Source organism: Argentina silus, assembly GCF_951799395.1.
Source record: "Argentina silus genome assembly, chromosome: 9".
In the NCBI taxonomy this organism is placed as follows: Eukaryota; Metazoa; Chordata; class Actinopteri; order Argentiniformes; family Argentinidae; genus Argentina; species Argentina silus.
This window is the reverse complement of record NC_139663.1, coordinates 10,719,166-10,733,267: the sequence shown is the minus strand read 5'-3', so window position 1 is coordinate 10,733,267 and position 14,102 is coordinate 10,719,166. Positions and strand designations below refer to the sequence as shown.

Here is a 14,102-nt window from a genome sequence, read left to right as displayed (position 1 = left end):
AACCAGAGAGTAGCCATCATACGACTATGTAGAAAACTCTCAAATTACAACATTGCCATCCTGTGGTCAAACGGTGTTAAACGCATCGATCAGCTGTTGCTCATGCCTATAATGACCACTAGAGAGCAGCATATCACAAATAAAAGAGGAGCAATACGTTTACTCAAATCCTTGGTTTCACTGAGTTGATTAGAAAAGTCATTGTTATCATTTTGTGACTGATAAAATGACTAGATATGTCATATTAAATATTTTGGCCCCCCTTTAATTTTTTAAAATAAAAACACTGTTATTTAACCTTTCAAGCCTTTTATGTGGCTTGGAATCAGCCAGCTCTTCCAGTCTGTTTATGTACTTGCATCATTTTAGCACAGGTGAGCCAGCTGTCCATCATCAAGCACTGGGCAGACACACAGACAAAACAGGAGACTCAATCCATAACGCTAGAGAAACTCCCTCTGCTGTAACTCAATATCCTCAAACAGCTCCCATAGAGACTGCTGTGCTGACAGTCTTTGAGTCAAATTTAGCACAAGTCCTACTTCTCATTGGTCCCCTTACAGCCACCCACCCAAAGCTGGGGAGACAATATCACTCAACACAAAATTGCTTACAACATTCATGAAGAAAAAAGGAATGAATGAGGATCAATCGGTCAATAGTTTCCAGTGCATTTTATTATGTTTGCTCAGAAATTCAGAGACAGACATAGCTTGTGAGGAACCGGTAACTTAAACCAGTCACCGTAGATATAAATAAAAATGTCTTCAATAGTTTGCATCACCAACAGTGTTAAATAAGTGTTCTCATGAAACAAAAGCCTTGCATGCCTTTATTCCTTTTAAAATATGAGCAGTTTATTATCACCCTAAGGTTCACACCATCCCTGTACACTTGATTAAAAAGCTCACTGAGCCACATTGCTTTGAAACAGAGCTATGAAGAACTTCTGGAAAAAAAAAAATAGAATAGAAAAAAACAAAACCTGTCCCGAGTCGTCGTGGCGAGAGATTTGATATGGAAAACATCTTCAGTCCTTCTGGCTTGTCACTAGCAGCTGTTTCCATGAGAACAGAAACAACGATGCTTGACACACCCATGAAGGGGGAATGTCTGTTGGTGTGTGCATGTGCCAGAACTGGGGGCTGAAGTGAGAGAGCTGGGTGGAAGCTGTAGCAACCGTCTGAGCTGAGCACTGTATGTGTGTGTGCTTGTATCCCTGTCTCTGTCTGTCTGTCCTCACATGGCTTTGACTTTGATTTGCTTCATCTTCATCTGCTTTTTCTCAATCTTCTTCTGATCGCGGCGCTGGGCAGCCTCCTGAAAGAAAAGTGAGAGAAAGGACGGAAAGACAGAAGTGTTATGGAGCCAGCTGGACATTGTGTTTTGTAGTGTTGTGTTTTCAAGTTTTTAGCTGCGGAGGCTGTGGAGCTGACCTCCAGGCGGCGCTGTCTCTCTGGGTCCTCCTCGCTCATGATCCTCTCCTTCTCAGCCCTCTTCTTCTCCTCCCGCCTGGTCTGGGCAGCCTCCTGACGCTGAGCATGGGTCTGCTTCAGGAAGTTCTCCTCAACACGGGCACGGTTCTTATCAGCCTTCTGCTTTCCCTGGAAAAGAAAGAGAGAGAGAGAGAACGACAGACTGTGAGCAAGCTGAGTACTGTACATGAGGGAAGGAGGTGTGGTGGGGGAAAAAAAGAAAGAAAGAGACATCTACAGACAGAGGGTGAAGAGTGACACTGCAGAATAACAGGCAGAGCCAAAGTGGAGCTGGGGGTGTGTTAGTGGGTGTACTGTAATGCTCACCTCCCTGTTGAGGCGGAGCTTCTTGACTTTGTCGATGCTGTAGATCACCATGTTCATAAGGGGTAGCAGAGCATCCATGTCTTTGGGAGACGTGTTGCCCATGCCAGGCACTGCACACCCACACACAGGAAATTAATTATTGTTAAACATTGAATTCTGTCCGAATGAATGTGGTGTCATACATATGGTTTGTTCTGTATGCTAAGTAGAAAGCATTCATAGCAGAGACATACTGCTTACCATTAAATGTAAACAGCAGCGTTTTCTTGGTCTCAGGCAGCTTTAAGGGCTGACCCTCCCTGAAACACAGAGTAAAGAAGAAAGTGTTAAATCAACAAAACAAAGAGACAGTGGGGTTAACACAAGACCATAGGTGTGTAAAATGACAATGACATTGACATTGTATTGACAATACATTGGTGGAAAGACTGACATGCTCAGAGGAACACTTACTCCTGCATAACTTTTGGACCAGAAAATTGGTCCGAAAAATGGATGGACTCGATCTTGTCAGCATTGTTGGTGATGTAATGTACCATCTGAAAGGCAGAGAAAGATAGCCAGAAAGAGAAACATGAGGTATGATAAATAAACCAAATGATAGAAATAAATCTCTATAAAATCTAAAGATAACAAATATTTAATCTCTTCCTCAAAACACTCAATGCATGCCATATGCCACTGCAAACACAACATTTAGTACGTCACATCATGGCCAACACATTCTTGTCATAACCCTCTTTGGTCTTTGTATAACGCTCTAAGGTTATAAGGTCGTCTCGTAAGGTCGTCACTGGTTTGAGTAGGAGGTCTTCTTCTCACCTTGCTGTCCATCACGCCATCTGTGACCTCGCCCATCTCTGTAAGGATGGACAGAAGCTCAGGGAGGCCATACTTAGCCCCAGATTTGGGCTTGTCACTGCAGAACTCACTCTGTGGACAGACAGAAAGATGTGTAAATACATACACAATCAGAACCATACACGGTCAATGTTCTGGATGGCTGAAGGACTGAGCATGTTCAGTGTTTGCCCTCACCAAGTCCTGCATGTCCTTCTGCATCTTAGCCATGGCCTTCCGGGTGCCCACAGCAAACACAAACGAATCCATGTCCTCATCATTCAGAGTCACTTTGATTTGCTACAGAGAAATAAACAGAGACGGACAGAAGGTTAGGCAATGGAAAACAATAGAGCTTTTATCTTTAGAAATGTAACAGTGACTTCTAATGTGTCGTTGGTACCTACCACTTGATCACAGGCTGGCCTCATCATCCTGGCCAGTACATTGAGCAGGTCCTGCCTCTTCAGGAACTGTAACAGACCAGAGAAAACTGTCACAGTGCGTACACGTACACGTACACACACACACACACGTACACACGTACACACACACACGTACACACACGTACACACACACACACACGTACATACACACGTACACACACACGTACACACACACACACGTACACACACACACACGTACACACACACACACGTACACACACACACACGTACACACACACACTACCTTGAGCTGGATGAGCATGCCCTCACAGCACACCCGACCAGAGCACCACAGGTTATAGATGTGTTCATTTTCCTGGTTCAGCTTCCCAGTGCTCACCGCCTCTTTACTGGTGCCATCATCACCTGTTGACACACACGATGCCACATTCATAAGAGGCAGCTGCATTATTATTTTACACTTAGGATAATAATTTAAAAAGGTAACCATAATCTTTTTTGTTGATGTAAATCCCATACATTAACCTGGCAGACCCTTACACAGAGAAACATCAAAAGCAGGACTCATATGATAAGGCAGGGCAAACAAGAGCACAAACAACTCACCAACTAGCGCAAAGTTGCTCTCAAGGAGCTCTCTGTGTGAATTGAACCAGGCCTGAGCCAGGCGGCTGTTCTTGTTCTTGCCAATCATGTAGTTCATGATGTAAGCCAGCAGGCCTGTCACCATCAGGATCTCCATGTAGTAGCTCTCCCAGCTATTCTGCAAATGGGCGGGCACCTGAGGGGGGGGGGGGGGGGGTGGGGGGCAGACAAACATCATCAGCATCACCATGACAACCACAGCCTTTATCGACCATACCACAATGTAGCTTGATGTTCGCCCTCATTTTTAAGAAGTGTGCAACAGTTAGACCTACATTTTGCGGTTTGCAAGACAGAGAGATTTCTCATCATTGCTCCATAACCGTTAAACAATAAATGAATAATTAGCTCACCGTATGGATGATGAGGGGGTCCTTGAAGGAGGGGCTGGTCTTCTCCATGCCCTCAATGCCTTCAAACTCCTCTTGGTCATACTTGCTGTAAATATCTTGATCCTACAGCAATACAAGAGGGGTAGGGGTTGTGGTAGAAGTGGATTAGTTCTGTTGCAGGCAGATTACAGACAGATTAAGTCAAGTCCTGGTCTAAATCACACTAGTATTCTAGGAGAAGGCTTCATCTGTGTCCGGGAAACCAGCCCAATGACTGTGTATGGAGTCTGCCATCAGAGGGGAGTGTAGTAAGAGCTGCTCAGATGTAGTGTGAGCCTTCTGGCAGGCCACTGCAGCGCCTCACCTGTGTCTCAGAGTCTTCAAAGCCATCCTGTCCATCCTCCAGCTCAACTGTGGCCTCATCTTCGTCCTCTTCCTCAGCAGGCTGAGAAGAGGGGGCAGCCCGTGGCGGAGGGGCAGTTTCTGCCTCAGCCCCAGTGTCTTCGCTCACATCCTCAAATTCAGCAAAGTCGTTGTCATCAAAGTCGGCTATGTCCTCCCCATCATCGAAGTCGTCATTATAGCGCCCCCTGGAGACGGGCAGTGCCAGGAGCAGGAACAGTGCAGGTAACAGCAGGAGGTACACACTCCGCATGGTTGAGCTACACCAGCAAGGGGGCAGTAGAGAGAGGGACAGGTGAGATGGGGGGAGAGGTAAATGTATAATCAAAGGTGGATTTGAAGGTGACAAAGAAGGTCAAACCAGTACAAATGGTGCCACATAGAAATGTCAGGGATTTTGCCTCCATGAGAAACACATGATTTCTCGGATAACTCATTTTTCTTCATAAGCCCAAGCGAAACATGTAAAAATGGCCTTCTGTTCACTTCGTCATCCCATGGAATAGATAGCCACAAAAAGAGAATTTCACTCTTTGGGAATGTATGTCTGTAGACAGACCTAAAGATGTGCAGTCTTGAATGCCCAAGTTCAGAGCAGCACATCAGTTCTGTCAATCAATTTTATCCTCTTGACTATGCTGGCTCTGGCCTGACCCTCACTTGTCAATAGTAACAGTTTAAGAGTCACAATTCCTACATCATTCTATATAATAACTAGAACTAGCTTTTGTTTTAAGACTGCATTTAGTAAGGATCCATGTGACAGAATGAGCTAAGATAACAGTCATTACCTTAAAGTAGCAAGGTATATTTATGGGTTTGTTTGAATTCCTCAACAGAAAAAGTTACTGTTCAAACTGGCTTCCTGCGTAGCTAGATCATTTCTTTTTAACTATATTGGCTTGTCCTACCGATCTGACACATCATCATTACCGTAAGACCCTTCCCTAGACAGACTAACTCCACCAGATTAAGCCATTAGCTAGATAGCAAGCAGCTCAACAAGAGACAAATCTCTTGCTTAACATTATTGCTAGCTAGAACTAGCCAGTTCAGTTGCATCACCGTTTCCAGTACAGCAGATAGCTGGTTCTTGCAAAAATGATATGACATTTCAGCAAATCCTGATATGTAAAATGTCCATTTTGGCCTAACTACACAAAAAAAGCAATATAAATAAACATTGCCAGTCCAGACTGACAGTGACAGTCGGTAAGCTACCTAGCTACAGAGGCCACTTGTCCCATCCCCCAACACTCTCTAGCCTGCCTGCTTGCTTTGCGTAGCTAGCGTCCCTGCTGACTGTGCTCCCAAGTTGGTGCCTCAAAAGAGATGGACAACAATATATTAATTAGACAAATCGACGATCTATCCAGGTGAATAAAACTTAACTAGAACGAAACATGTAGCTCTGTAAATACCTCTGGAACGCTAAAATGTGATACTCCGGGAAACGTAGACAGTCGTAGTAGGCTAGCTGAACTGTTCGGCACACACCCGTGGAAGCTTGACAGCGAATTCTACCCAGAAGTCTTTGTGGCACGAATCTCCGTCTGACGTATGGTTGCAGTTCCCTATTAGTTGATATTGCAAAATAAATTGCACAATAAAAATGTCCCACTCTAATGAATTCAATCAACAGTCTGTCTATATCTCATATTTATTTTCCTTTGCATACACAAATATTATGCTGTAGGTTACTGTAAGGCGCCTGTAACAAATGTATGTAAAAAATATAATACGCATTTACATTTACATTTACATTTTAGACATTTATCAGACAATATAAGCAGACAATGTAATGAGAAGTTTGATGTTATCTTCACTTTGTGTGACTGCAACGTTGATGATAGCATGTTTTCATTTGGACTATTAATGACCTATGACCTAACAAACAAGGGGCAGTTGCAGTGCCCAGGACAAATGTCAAATGTCAAAGTTTTTTGAGAATTAAGAAAATTAGCAACTTAATTGAGTTAATTGATTATTGTCAAATATTTTATTTATTTGGCTAGCAAGTATTTTCTAGCGTCTACTTATCTGGCTAGCAAGCTAGCTAGCATAACCACCGACATTTTATTAGGGGAGGAGACGAGATCATTTTGTGACTAGCGAACATGTTGAGAGTCAAGTGCCTGTGTGTGACTCGACTGAGCTCGGAACTGGAACACCCCCACCCCCCCCATCTGAAAACCAGACTCGCCCGGATCATTGAAGTCCGCCAACTATGACATAGACTCATAGGTAGTTTGTTGAACAGCTAACGATTGTGTCTATTATGCAGATGTATGTTTCTTTGTCTGATCGTACTATTCTAGCTAGTACAGTAGCTAGCTAGTAAACATAGCTTATAGCTAGCATTCGAAAGCAATGACAGTCTTTGTCATCTGAACTGCTCAAATCTTCACTCGGGATAGATTTGCGAAATTGCATATGGTTATTTGACGGGCATTGGTTTTGCTCAGACCAAATATTTATTTGGGCAATTGTATTTATTTTTTTAAGAATACAAAAAATTAATTAGCTTGGATTGCAGTCAAGCAGAGAGTTAGCCATGTCGCTCCACGGCAAGCGAAAAGAGATCTACAAATACGAGGCGCCATGGACGGTGTATGCGATGAACTGGAGCGTCCGTCCGGACAAGCGCTTTCGCCTGGCGCTTGGAAGTTTCGTTGAAGAATACAATAATAAGGTGAGTGTGAACCATGTGTGTATGAACACCAGTTGTCTTCTATGAAGGTCTGTATTGTGAATTTGCGATTAAATCATTTAGGACTAGCAGCAGCTCTACTTAGTTCCTGCTTAAAGGGAACCACATTTAATCCACAATGCTGTTTCCATGGATTATCTAGAACAGACTTCATTTAAAATGTCTAACTCAAGACAGATTGAAGATGAATGCACAGAATGATACATATGAATATCTGTCCTGTACAGAAGTCATATGACGATACTGAATGATGTCATGGTCCATATAACACGTTTTTTAAATGTATTATTTTACAGTCTCTGATATGATATTGTTCGTTTGTTTTTTTGAACAGGTGCAGATAGTTGGTCTGGAGGAGGAAAGTTCAGAGTTTATCTGCAGGAATACGTTTGACCATCCTTACCCTACCACCAAGATTATGTGGATCCCAGATACCAAGGGGGTTTACCCAGACCTGCTTGCCACCAGTGGGGACTACCTGCGTATTTGGAGGGTATGCTGCACAGAATCATGTCACAAATTATTAACACACTCCCTGGCCTCCATCCTCTTTCATGTACTTCATTCCTCTTACCTCTGGAATTCCCCTCAAGCCCATTCTGAAAGAGGCTCTTTCAATTTCAAATAGAATGTTAGCCTTGTAAAGCAGACAACAGTGCTATAATATTTGTTTATCAGGATCCTCATTAGCTGCTGCATATGCAGCCACTACACTTCCTGGGGTCCACATAGACCATAAAACACATGACAGAGTACAAAACAGCTATAGACAGAATAGCTATATACAACAACAACAACAACATAAGATAATTAGTCAATTATCAATAATGACATTATGTTATAGTTATGATGGAAAGGGTTAGAGTTAGCATCTAAATATGCACCTGTTAAATCTAACCCCTCCAGGTCAGTGACACAGAGACACGCCTGGAATGCTTGCTGAATAACAATAAGAACTCTGACTTCTGCGCCCCACTAACCTCCTTCGACTGGAACGAAGTAGATCCCAATCTACTGGGTAAGAGATGGCAGCTTTTGAATTGGTAAAAAACTAAGTTGAATTACTATCTGTGCATCCCCACAGTATGTGATCACAAGTATGTGCTATCAATGTTTTATCTGTGGTTGGTCTTGGTTGTGATCCATGGGTCTGCTCTACAGGCACCTCCAGCATTGACACCACCTGCACTATCTGGGGTTTGGAGACTGGGCAGGTATTGGGACGGGTCAACCTGGTGTCAGGCCACGTCAAGACCCAGCTCATCGCTCACGACAAAGAGGTGTGTGCGAGTGTGAGAGAGAGAGAGAGAGAGTGCGATCGAGAGTGAGATTGAGGGAAGTGGGAGTCTGCATGTGTGAGAACATAATCATCAGATTTTCTGACTGCTTTGTGTCTGCGGGAATGTTGTCCGGAATGTTGATGTTCATTGCTGTGTCTTTAGGTGTATGACATCGCCTTCAGCCGTGCAGGCGGTGGCCGGGACATGTTTGCGTCAGTTGGAGCAGATGGTTCAGTCCGCATGTTTGACCTCCGGCACCTGGAACACAGCACCATCATCTACGAAGACCCTCAGCACCACCCCCTACTCCGCCTCTGCTGGAACAAACAGGACCCCAACTACCTGGCCACCATGGCCATGGATGGCATGGAGGTCAGTCTATTACACTCCCTCCTCCTTTGTGTCATTCCCTCTCTCTTTCTCTCAGTACTTCATTGCTCTCCCTCTCCATTGTCGATCAGTATTCCTCCTCTCTCTTCCTCCTCTTTCCCTCTCCCCCCTCATATTTTCTCGTGTGTGTGTGTCAGGTGGTGATACTGGACGTGCGTGTTCCTTGCACGCCAGTGGCCCGGCTCAACAACCATCGTGCCTGCGTCAACGGCATCGCCTGGGCCCCCCACTCCTCCTGTCACATCTGCACTGCAGGTAAGGCCCAGCTAGCTCATGGGTCACCCCCGCCTCAAACCCCCCACTAAGAGTCTGATCACTCCTAATGGTCTTGTTGTTATTCTTCTCAGTAAGATCTCCCCTGTATAAATAAAGGATAAATAAATAAATAATGGCTTGTCTTTCTTCCTTCTCCAGCGGACGACCACCAGGCCCTCATATGGGACATTCAGCAGATGCCTCGAGCCATCGAGGACCCCATCCTGGCCTACACGGCTGAGGGGGAGATCAACAACGTCCAGTGGGCCTCCACTCAGCCTGACTGGATCGCCATCTGCTACAACAACTGCCTGGAGATCCTGCGTGTCTGAAGAACTCTCTCACCGTGACAGGACAGAAAGATCAGATGAAGAGGAAGTGTGCTTGTAGTCAGAACTTTGACTTTTTTTTTTAATGAGAGAGTGAACTCTTTGACTCTTGGAGTGTCTTGTGCGCTACTCTGCAATATTGTGGTTTGACTCTGTTTTTGATATGACTCAAACCCTCTGTCAATAGCAGTATATTATGCTGTGTGTTATTTATTGATTTGCATATAAGGTAGTAATCAGTGTCTGTTCAGCTCAAAAATGCATTAGTGCTTTGATGGGGTCCTTGATGGTCAAAATCAATTCATCTTGAAATGGAAATACGCAGTTCATGCTGAAGTCTGGTTCTAAGTCTGTCCATTTTTAAACCCAACTATCTGAGATTAATATGAAGGTATTTTTGGGGCGTGACGCGATAGGGTGTTTAATGTGGTAATGAAGATGTTATGGATTAAGAATAATAGACATAAGGATTAAGAATAATACTTCTCTCACTGTCATGAGACACAGCATGTAATCTAGGGACATCTGGGATTCACTCTGAACAGTCCCATGATTTTACTGAGGCCTTCTAAGGTTCAAGAATGCTGTCAGTGGTTTGTGTGATCTGTGTAATCTGACGCATAGTGAGAGCAGTGAAGTAACTTGAGAATTATTATTCAACACTTTAATCTTCATTGTTCATAGTTTCACAGTATTGAGAGAGTTTGGAGCCTTGATTGGTCTGCTCCTAGGGCTGCCATTTTGGACTTGACCAGAACCCACCAAAACCACGGTCAAGTTCTCCCCCAGCTTCACCATGTTTTCCTCATTTTGAGTTGTGCTTGGACTCCGTGGAGGCAGGACTATTTGATATAAAGATGTTTACTTAGCCTAGTATTGAAGGAGAGTGAAACCTTTGTATTTTTTTTTCTTGTCTGCAATACTCTCCACATTTTTATTGTTCTCTTAACTCAAAGGTCAATCCCCTTGTAGCATGTTTGTAGTAGGGGAAATGTAAATACATATAAATATGTGAAGCAAGATATTAATAAGGCAAATGTTTATGTAGTAGCTTTTTTCATAAAGTTTGTATAATCCCTGTACTCAACCCTCCATGTGTGTGAATATGTGTCTCGGGGTGGGGGGGGGGGGGGGGGGTTAAGCAGAAAGGAAAGAAACATTTCTGTTTCTTTTGGTCAATGAAGTTATCTTCTAATTTAATTACTGAGACATGTATCTGTCCTTTTTTTATTCAAGACAAGTGGAGGGGATGCAACATTCCAGACTCCTTTAAGACCTTTAAGGCCACATAAACACTACCAACTTTTGGCTTGACCGAAATGATTAAGTGAGGGGAGAGAACGCTGCCTGTATATGATAAACAGGATGTTCTGTGGGTGTCACAAATCACTGTACAGATAGCCTCTACACTACTACGAGTTCATTGGTGCTCATGGTCAGTTGCATAGTAACTGCAGTCAGCTTCGGTAGTCAGTTCCTGCTTTTTTCAGGACTTATAAGTTTGGTTGTCACTCTTGTTCATAACAGGACTGTGTGTGAATTTGACAGGATTAAGCACTGAAAAGAGGACTGACAACTGAATTTAGGTGTATTGTGTACAGGGCCACAACAATGTGTTTGATAAGTTCTGTGAGTACCTAAAACGTGATAAAAGAAGTCTTGTAAATTAGAATTATCATAATTTCCAACTATATGACCATACGACCACCTCAGTGTGAGCATGACGTTGTACTGGTAAGGTAGCCCTGAACAAATGAAAACCACCTGAATCCAAGCGATCACCCAAAAATGAATACCCAATTGACAGTTACTTTTTCTGTATTATGTGTTATAAATAATCTTTAATCTAAAAAAGATAAATAAGAATTATGATTTTGTGCTTCAAGAAACCTTTACAGAGCAATACAGGCTTAAAAAAAGGAGTTACATTCACCTGCCTGTTGAAACTGTCAGAAACCTTTTGACACTGGAGAGGATGACAGCATCCCTGTGCCAATAATTGATTGACAGTAGCCATCCACATCATGTTCCACTCAGGTGGACATCAAGCATCCACTATAACATTGGCACCTTGAGTATTTATCAAACACATTTTAGGTACATTTTTCTAAGGGTGACGTTAAATATGTAACTATGTCACTTTGTTAAACATAGTCAACAAACATTGCAAGCATGCACACACATGCACTCGCACGTTCACACACATACACACACATGCATGCACGCACGCACGCACGCACACTCACACGCACACACACACACACACACACACACACACACACACACACACACACACACACACACACACACACACACACACACACACACACCTGAAAAGCAGATGACACATCCTTGGTGTAACCACTATCATTTTGTGAAACAGTACAGGCACACAAAGATCTATATGACAGATACAAACATAACGAACCAGGCAAAGCAATAATGGCCGCTCAAAATCAAAGATGTCTATCATCTCACAAGTGCTACTATTTATCAGTAAGGGTAATAAGAACAATTCTTTCTGCTTTGCTTGTTTTTTCACTTGCCAATTAATTGTCATGAACCATAGGAATATCTAAAATTATACAATTACTGAAACATGTAACTTCATTTTCACAAATATGGCATTGAATTCAATTAAATTATTTGTTGACTATGAGACAGAGGAAAATCATAGTGCACAAATAAATGTCCACTGCTGCAATGTTTTGTCAACAGCCACAAAGTTGCACCACCTCGAGTCATCCACAGTGTGCCATGGTATTTACTGTATTCTTCTCTTGATATCTTGTAGTTACACCAAAATGGTGATAGTGTGAGATGTTTCATTTTGTGCATTCAAAACTATTCGATTTGACAGTGTCCTTATGGACTCATTATATTGTATCATTTTGAAGTAATGTTAAGAAAACACACTTCAGTTCCACTTAAAAATAGGACTGAGCCTGAATGTGCTATAACTCAACAATATGAACAAACAGACACTTAGGGGTGTCCCAATAGTCTCTCCTCCATTCCTTCTCCCATCCTTCCTCCTTGCTTTCATCTCAAAACACATTGGAGAAGAAGATCCAAGAACTTAGATATTCTCCTCCAATGCATTTTTAAGAAGAAAGTGAGGAGGGAGGATGCAAGGAGTAGTCATTAATTCTCTCAACAAGGAACAGGGAACATGGCATTGTCATCTCATCTTACCTTATCATTTTATATAAAGGAAGATCAGAATGGGATTGCTACAGCATTGAGATCCAGGCGAAAAAGGGATTTGGGATTGTTATGACTGAGTGTTCATATGTCGTGTGTGTACAGTATGTGTGCTTCTAGTCAGCCCAGTTTCGGATCAGTTCTCCAGAGACAGTGCCGGGGGCCCCCAGAGGCCAAGCCCCCTGAGAGGGCCAGGGTTCCCCTCATCACTGCATAGGGCCCTGAGAGTGAGGAGAGGTTGTAGAACGGAACCGAAGGTGCCTCAGCTCAGGCTCTGTGAGTCTGAGAAAGAAGAGGCTCTCCATTCTTCGATGGAACCTCCCCTTCAGCTACGTGGAAGGCAGCCCACGTTCATCAGCAGCATCTTACAGGTCAGGGTCAGGGGTTCGACAAGGGGAGGGGAGTGAGGAAGGATTAGGGTGGTTTATGGCTGCCCTCCTGTAACGTTGCAGGCGGATGATGGGCTGGGGTGGGGGGTGAACAGGTCTGGGCTCATGGGGTCTTAGCTGCCTGGGAGGACGGGGTCGGAGACGTGCCTCTGGATCTCCTGCCCCTCCGAGGAGGTCTCCAGGTTTTCAGGCAGGGAAGGGAAGCGCAGGCTGCCACACAGCAGTCCAGGGGGCCCCAGGGCAGAACAAGAGAACTGGGGGGACCCCGGTGAGGGACCCAGGGGGTCCACAGAAGGCACCGGAGGGGGCTCCGTCTCAGGGGACATGGACATGGTGTCATCAGAGGCCACGGTGAGATGGATCCCACTGGACAGGGAGTCCTTGGACTTGTGCTTGAAGTCGGAGTCTGGGCTCTGCAAAGTGGGAGGGGAGTGTAGAGGTTGAGTAGAATACATACAAAGTCATCAACTCAGTGTATCCCTCCTATACCTACAGTACTTCCTTCATCTCAGTCCAGTGTTAAATGACATTTTGACAAGCCTGTAATGTTGAATCTCAATCAGGTGAAATGCATCTACAACACCACTACTCACCTGCAGGGGTGAAGGCGTGTTGTCAACCTGCACTTGCGGGACGGTGGGTGAACTGTGGACGATGGGGGCTCCTGAGCCATACAGGGTTGTGGGGTGGGGTGGTGGGTGTTGGCTGTGGGACACAGCGCTGTAGGCAGGGGGCACCGGGGCCATCTGCCTCTGGAGCAGCTGCAGGATCACATTGATGTCTGCTGTCATCCGAGTCTCCAGTCTGTTCAGGGTCGTCATAAGAAGGATGGAAGGAGGGAGGGAGACCGTAAATGAAGAGCATGGATCCATCTTCTTGCCACACACACACACACACACACACACACACACACACACACACACACACACACACACACACACACACACACACACACACACACACACACACACACACACACACACACACACCCCTACCTGTTGAGCTGGGACTGAAGCAGCTCCAGTCTGGACTCCAGCTCACTGGGCCTGTCCTCTGTGCAGGGGGGATGATGGTAGGTGGCCCTCACTGAGGAGGATCGCCGCTGGCTCTCTGAGAA

General features: G+C 44.3%; 3 protein-coding genes across 3 annotated transcripts in view; 1 reads left to right on the top strand and 2 right to left on the bottom strand.

Moving 5' to 3' along the window:
- Window positions 1-657: 657 nt before the first annotated feature.
- Window positions 658-5,941, bottom strand: ccdc47 (coiled-coil domain containing 47). Its single transcript, XM_083677700.1, has 13 exons — window positions 5,850-5,941; window positions 4,391-4,688; window positions 4,048-4,149; window positions 3,656-3,830; window positions 3,333-3,454; window positions 3,050-3,115; window positions 2,841-2,942; window positions 2,625-2,735; window positions 2,256-2,341; window positions 2,043-2,101; window positions 1,803-1,912; window positions 1,437-1,604; window positions 658-1,320 (listed from the first exon to the last, which is right to left on the bottom strand). The coding sequence occupies exons 2-13, from the start codon at window positions 4,679-4,681 to the stop codon at window positions 1,240-1,242; spliced, it is 1,473 nt and encodes a 490-aa protein (XP_083533826.1). The 5' UTR covers window positions 4,682-4,688; window positions 5,850-5,941; the 3' UTR covers window positions 658-1,239.
- Window positions 5,942-6,561: 620 nt separating this feature from the next.
- On the top strand, window positions 6,562-10,479 carry dcaf7 (ddb1 and cul4 associated factor 7). The gene is made up of 7 exons (XM_083677715.1): window positions 6,562-7,120; window positions 7,473-7,631; window positions 8,045-8,156; window positions 8,300-8,418; window positions 8,581-8,790; window positions 8,946-9,063; window positions 9,223-10,479. Exons 1-7 carry the CDS (start codon window positions 6,983-6,985, stop codon window positions 9,393-9,395), a joined length of 1,029 nt encoding a protein of 342 aa, XP_083533841.1. The 5' UTR covers window positions 6,562-6,982; the 3' UTR covers window positions 9,396-10,479.
- Window positions 10,480-13,098: 2,619 nt separating this feature from the next.
- kcnh6a (potassium voltage-gated channel, subfamily H (eag-related), member 6a) overlaps window positions 13,099-14,102 on the bottom strand; it is a gene marked incomplete at both ends in the record, with an annotated part of 19,227 nt that continues 18,223 nt past the window's right edge. Inside the window, 3 exons of the mRNA XM_083677673.1 lie at window positions 13,099-13,398; window positions 13,579-13,789; window positions 13,981-14,102. The exon at window positions 13,981-14,102 is cut by the window's right edge and continues 62 nt beyond it. Coding sequence (XP_083533799.1) covers window positions 13,099-13,398; window positions 13,579-13,789; window positions 13,981-14,102 — 633 coding nt within the window. The remainder of the gene's footprint in view (window positions 13,399-13,578; window positions 13,790-13,980) is intronic.

What these genes read in the sequence shown, in the direction of transcription:
- dcaf7 (XM_083677715.1), top strand. Translation starts at nt 6,983, where the DNA reads ATGTCGCTCCACGGCAAGCGAAAAGAGATCTACAAATACGAGGCGCCA. An exon ending in TCATCGCTCACGACAAAGAG is followed by an intron (nt 8,419 to 8,580) that starts GTGTGTGCGAGT and finishes CTGTGTCTTTAG; the next exon opens with GTGTATGACATCGCCTTCAG. An exon ending in CTGTCACATCTGCACTGCAG is followed by an intron (nt 9,064 to 9,222) that starts GTAAGGCCCAGC and finishes TTCCTTCTCCAG; the next exon opens with CGGACGACCACCAGGCCCTC.
- ccdc47 (XM_083677700.1), bottom strand. Translation starts at nt 4,681, where the DNA reads ATGCGGAGTGTGTACCTCCTGCTGTTACCTGCACTGTTCCTGCTCCTG. An exon ending in GCTGCTGTTTACATTTAATG is followed by an intron (nt 1,913 to 2,042) that starts GTAAGCAGTATG and finishes GTGGGTGTGCAG; the next exon opens with TGCCTGGCATGGGCAACACG. An exon ending in AGAGACAGCGCCGCCTGGAG is followed by an intron (nt 1,321 to 1,436) that starts GTCAGCTCCACA and finishes CTTTTCTTTCAG; the next exon opens with GAGGCTGCCCAGCGCCGCGA.